We start from the raw sequence: 6,283 nt of genomic DNA, 5'->3' as shown, positions 1-6,283 counted from the left end.
CTTTAATGTCTTATGAATGCACAAAGCATTTACAGTATATATCAAAACCAGAAAATCACAGTATCTGTCAGCATGCACTAATTCATAAACAAAATACAATCAAGAGATTGTTTTTGTCTTCCAACTTTTTAAATGCAAAATGTAAATAGTAAGTCAGTGACCTTTTTCATTGTTTAAAAAACAGTAACAAATCTTTAATTTAGTTTTCTGGCTTGGAGAAGAAAAATAGTAATGAAGATCTAGTTGCCACACCAACCCTTTTGATGTATTTTAGTCTTAATAAATAAGACCCACTGCTTGAGTCACTGGTGCTATCAGAAGATAGTGAACAGTTGTACAAAGAAATGACACCTGAAAAGTGCATGTATAGCCATCTTTTTTGGGATAGAGCATGGAAGATCTGTCATTTTTTTTTGGTCTGTCTGTCCCATTTGAGGACATTTTCCTTCATTCTATTCCAATATATGCAACAGAAAGTATAATAAAGTTAGGGGAATTCTCTTCTCAGACTGTTATCATTAGAACAAATGTCCCTATTTGAAAGTTTACGCTCAGCTCTGGTCACAACTCTAATTATAATTTGGCATTTCCCATCACTTCCTTGGCAAGAGCAGTCAGTTTGCAATATCTACAGATCCTCATTGTGAACAGCTTTGTGTGGACAAAACTCTTATAAAACAGAGCTGTTGCAGGGTTTACTCAGTTGAAGGAGTGTATGTGCAACGACGAATGGTGTCTGCACTACATGGAAAACAATAAAGGCATGCAGCAACCTACTCTGGTTGCCTTACTACTCCACAAAGTTTGGTAAATTCTTCATGAAATTCATTTTTTTGGAAGATGTAGTACAAAGGCACAGATAATGTATACAAAAGCATATGTAAGGGGTGCTTTACATATAAGTGTCGTTTCTTTAAAAGGCAGTATGTTTACTTGCCTGCCATTCAAAGTCATCGAAAAAGTTATAAAACTGACATAATAATGACTGGACAACTTGAATAGTAACTCCTCTCATATATTTTTTTTCCATCTTGAGCACATATGACAAAATTATACACATACCTATACCTTGACTGATCCATCAGTTGTAAGGCATTTAGATGAAAATGAAAAACAAATTTGTACATAGAAAAATCTTTTTGAAAAATGGCAAAAATAATTTAAAAAAAAAGCATCATGCAATCTATTACAGAATCATGTTTTATTCTATTGCAAGATAAAAGCATTCTTTTTTCAGTTAAGCAAAATACAAACAACTTAACTGCCGCTATCAGAACTCATAAAAAAGTATAAAACAGCATAAAAACACAATAAGCGATGTAGCAATTAATGGTTCTGTAACCAGTGTTACATTAAAGCCTTGTTTATGAAAACATTGTTCAACAAATTATTTCAAAACATACAACTCCGAAAGAAAATATATACACCTTACATAGGGTACAATTTTAAATATTTTACTGATCATACAGTACTTGTAGCATTAGTTAACTTTAGCTCTTAGAATATCCATTTGTTAAGTGCATTTCCCTTTGAAAAATACATTGTTTTAAGAAGAAAAGTGTCACTTAAGCACGGTATATTCACATTTGTTTTCAAATTTATATGAACATGGCAAAACACCAAACCAATCAACATACTGTTACAGTGTATCAGAAACTTACATTTTGGTTGCTAATTATAGATTTTTCTTAATTTAGTATAGATAAAAAAGGGAAAAAATAAGAACTTTGGCAAATATTTGCAATTTACATCAAATGACAAAAATGCCATTAACTACATATGTAATACAAATGCACTTGAATGATTATCACTCTACAGGTAGTTACAGCTGCATGTTTTGCCTTTGTTGACTTTCCAATGCTAGCAACGCACTGAGGTCCTTCAAAAGTATCTTATGGCATGCTGAAGTCAACTCCTACTGTTTATAGTTGTCCTTAGTGATTTTCCTGTGGGGTTTTCAGAGCAAACAATTCACATATTTTAGGAAAAGATTCAATAAATTAAAAAGGAGCCACATGAAAAACAGAATGGGCAGCTTTCATTAGTTTCCAGAGAACTAGGTAAGAAGATACTAAAATATGATACATGTTCCATTGTTCATTATTGCCTATCTAATAGACATTTAAGATTTTCCCCTGGTCCGTTACGCATTCTTGCATAACACTTTTAGACAATTTACAGCTTATAAACCTTCTCTTAAAGAGATGAATATATCTGCGATGAGATCGCGGGAGAATTAAAAAATACTGACTTGGGATAGCACTTGAGTCTGTGCCTGGGACTGTATCAATGGCTGGTGGTGCTGGGATGCAGGAGGAGGGCTATTGATATGTGGTATGGGTGATGCTATTTGGGAAGGTACTCCGGGCTGGGAAGGAGCAGGTGATTGCTGCTGAGGAGACATTTGAGACTGATGTTGAATGTGTTGCATCTGCTGTTGCTGCTGTATCTGCTGTAGATGTATATGCTGCAACTGCTGATGCATTTGATGTTGTAACTGCTGCTGTTGTTGCTGTTGAAGCTGCTGTTGCATGTGATGCTGAAAATGCTGCTGCTGCATTTGCTGTTGGATCTGCTGGTGCATTTGGTGCTGGTGAAGCTGCTGTTGCTGCATTTGTTGCAACTGCTGCTGCTGCAACTGTTGGAGGTGATGCTGTTGGCTCTGCAGGGAGGGGCTGACTTGAGAAGATGGAGTGGCAACCATAGGTGCACCCATGGAGCTCATTATAGGAGTTCCCATGTTTGATGGCATGTTTGGTGCAATGCTAACTGAAGTAACAATCTGGCTAGATGGTAGTCTCATGTTTAAAGGTTTCGGTGCAATCGCCCTTGGGAGTGATTGCTGTAGATTTTGGGCTGCCACAGAGGCAGATGCATGTTGAGCTAATGAAGAGTTGAGGAGAAGAGAAGATGAGAGGTTGGTTGATGCCAGTGTTTGTTGGACAGAGCGAATCGTCTGAGCTTCTGCAGATTCAGCAGCAGCCTATAACACAAAGGAACCAAAAAAGAGTATAGTCAGTTAAATAAGATCCTTTTTTTGTCAATGTATTTATAATGATTCAACAGCTCACTGTAATATTAGATAACTAAAATTTACAGTAAATAGCAACTCTTTAAAGATAAAATGATATCTAGAAGTGTCAACACTAGGAAATTACAATACTTAATATCCTTTCTATATGGCAGAAATTAACCTAGGCTTGCACTAGCAAACCTTAAAATTGTGGAATTTGTCTGAAGGACTGGTGCATCTGTGCCACAGGATTTCCAGCAGCTCTCTCAGGATGTAGTGTTGAGGCATGGTGACATCAGTCATCTCTCAAAGCCTTGGCTCCAAGTTAAGAGAACTATGGGGTAACCTTTTTCCCCTATAGTTCTCTTCAGGGTCATGCGAGGACATATACTACTGTTCTCCTGTGACCCAAAGCTCAGTATTATAGCGAGCTATTGCCCACTATACACTGAGACCCCTGTAGCACGGATGGAACCGGACAATGCTGTCGAGATCCACCCAGCTGGCTAATTGACAGCTGGCTCTGCCTATTTAGAGGCAGAGCCAGTTGTGCCAGCCCCTCCCCCAACCGTTTCTCCAGTCAGCGCTGGAGGATCGGAGAGGGAAGGAGGGGAATCCTTGTGGGGTATCGATGTCACCACTCTCTGCAGGGAGATGATCAGGAAGTCAGTGATCGGCATCATGTGTTTGCTGACTTCCCAATCTATAGAGCCGACCTGTGACAGCTTCAGCGTCACAGGCCGAGTTGAATTATGGGGATGAGTGTTTATCAATCACCCAATAATTCTCCTTAAAGTAAATAAGTACATTTTGTTCCTTAAACCCCTGTAGTTTTTGCAACTGTTTATGTACGTTTATTTACTGTTTATACAGGTGGTGCATGTCTGTAATTTAAGTAGATCTTACATTGTCATGGAAGATCCACTCGAATGAAAAAATTTGTGTGTTGGAATAATCAATAACTATCACGTAACTGAATGGTCTTGACAATTCACATTGTAGCAAAAAAGGAACTCATATTAAAGCCCAACTTGGGGCAGAATTACCTTCACAGGTTTCCAGCAGGCAAACATTCTTTTTCCTTGGGAAGACTTTTCTGTCATGCAGAAATACTTCTATGGCCTGCAAATCAGTTAATTTACATGCCAGTGGAAGTACAGATCCCGCTGTACTTCCTGGAAGCTCTGGCTGTCAGAGCTACAGGTCTCATAGACCTCAACACTATGGTCACATCTTAATCCCCTCTCCTCCTTACCTTTCACAAAACACATCGTCCCAGGCTCTGTTTTGTGAATGGCCTGAAGAAGTGAGGGATGGGGATGCGACCATAGCATTGGGGTCTATGAGACGCTCAGCACTTACAACTGCAGCAGTCAGGAATGTAGCTCCCACTGTACTTCCTCTGGCATGTAGACTAACTGATTTGCTAGACATAGAAGTGTACCTGCATGACAGTGAGGTCCTTCAAATGAAATAGAATATCTCCCTGCTTAAAACCAGTGACGGTAACCCTGCCTAGAGTTAGGCTTTAAGCATAAGTGCTTTAAGACAACTTATGAATTTTAAAAGTAATTTACTATTAAGCATACTTCTTACCTATTTTTCACTTTCAGGACTAGAAAATATATAATTATTTCTTTTTAATCACATAATCTTAAAATAATATCAACATAAATATGAATCACTTCAGCCAGCAAGTGCATCAAGCAACACTATTATTTAAGATTTTAGAAGGCTTGTTTACTAGACGGAATAGTCTCTGTTGTGAATAAGACAATTACATTATAATTCTATAAAAACAATGGACTAGTGAATTAAAAATTAGCTCATAAATATGTAAACTTTAAAAAAACAAAAACATAAAATTCCCCCAAACTATTATAGTTGCCCTTTAATGCTCATGATTTGACATGCAAGTACCATTTGTGTTCCCAAATGATGTGAGACATGAAAGCAAATGATGCAAAGAACAAATCACATTTGAACAAATAATTGTATTTAAAAAAATGTTACAATACACTGTACAATATTATTTAAAAGATGTACTTTTAGAAACATACTCTGAAAAGTCAGATTAATTCAGAATGGAATGGGGCCAAGGGTAAAATGCAGCAACTTACTGCAACCAATTAGACTGCATCTTATAGTGATCACACTTCAGTTAAGAGAAATCCAATTGGTTGCACTTTCCATTTCAGTTTAGCTCACTGGGCTTCAACAATGAGTAAATGTGACTAATAAATGCTGATTGTGAATCATAAAAAATATACAGTATATATACTGGAAAATACGTATGCTCTTATGTGTATGTCATGGTTAAAATGTTTTTTAGGTCATGTGATCAATATCAAAAGAGAAAATGGGTGGGTAGCTGCAACATACCACTAGCCATCAGCCAACTGCAGTGAAAACCATTTACTTAAGAAAGGATGAAAACATTTTGGATAGTGGCAGTATATGTAAGAGCCAGTAACATACTGAAGCTAACAATGCTAAAGTGGTAGATGGCTTCTACAGTTTTGGTCATTTGGTTCCAAACAACCAGAATGTGATCAGTTCTTGATCTTGCCAGTTACAAATTATGTGGTCACTATGCAAAATGTAGAGCCAAAGGAAATCTCACTGCTCCAATTCCTTAGCCACCATCAGGTGCGGGTCCAATAGGTGCATCTCCACCTTAGAATGCAGCAGTATACGAACAGACCGCACTATCCAGAGAATTCCAATACTGCAGATTTTATTAAAATTCACAGCAAATCCAGTATATCAGTGAAAAAGTGTATAAAGCAACAAATGCCAGCACTGCACACCCCCAACCAACTACAACCTCTCACAAGTTTCACCTGAAGGCTTATTCATAGAGGTAACAAATACAGACCAAAATCTCACTTAAATGTGTTCAAAAAACTCCACCCTACACACGTGCAGGAAGCAATGCTCGCTGATGGATAGGTTAACTCTAAACTGGCTGGTGTATAAGGGTCAGTAGAGCACAAAAACTACCAATCCCATCATACATGTTGTAATCTCCATACCAAATGGAGTCAGATGTTTGAACTCAATCTCACCAAACCGCAATCCCCCTGTCAACTGTGGGGGTGTAAGACGATGCACAGAAGTGAAATATATAAAATAAAATATCAAACTCTTGAAAATACATACAAATGTACAAGTGTAAAAACAAATAAATAAATACATACATAATTAAATAAACTATAACAAATGAGTGGCTCTTCTCGCCCAAATAGCTCAAAATATCAGTACTATAAA

The 6,283-nt window shown here is 37.4% G+C and overlaps 1 protein-coding gene across 3 annotated transcripts in view; it reads right to left on the bottom strand.

Annotated features, from left to right (window-relative positions):
- Window positions 1–1,156: 1,156 nt before the first annotated feature.
- Window positions 1,157–6,283, bottom strand: part of TOX3 (TOX high mobility group box family member 3) — a 145,083-nt gene continuing 139,956 nt past the window's right edge. For all 3 annotated transcript variants that reach the window (XM_018572073.1, XM_018572071.1, XM_018572072.1), the window contains one exon: window positions 1,157–2,983. In XM_018572073.1, the coding sequence (XP_018427575.1) occupies window positions 2,237–2,983 (747 nt within the window). In that variant the 3' untranslated portion in view covers window positions 1,157–2,236. The remainder of the gene's footprint in view (window positions 2,984–6,283) is intronic.

The sequence above is a fragment of the Nanorana parkeri genome, unplaced genomic scaffold, assembly GCF_000935625.1.
Source record: "Nanorana parkeri isolate BGI_ZX_2015 unplaced genomic scaffold, ASM93562v1 scaffold1925, whole genome shotgun sequence".
Taxonomy (NCBI): domain Eukaryota; kingdom Metazoa; phylum Chordata; class Amphibia; order Anura; family Dicroglossidae; genus Nanorana; species Nanorana parkeri.
The sequence above is the reverse complement of the archived record's forward strand: the minus strand, read 5'-3'. Positions and strand labels throughout refer to the sequence as shown.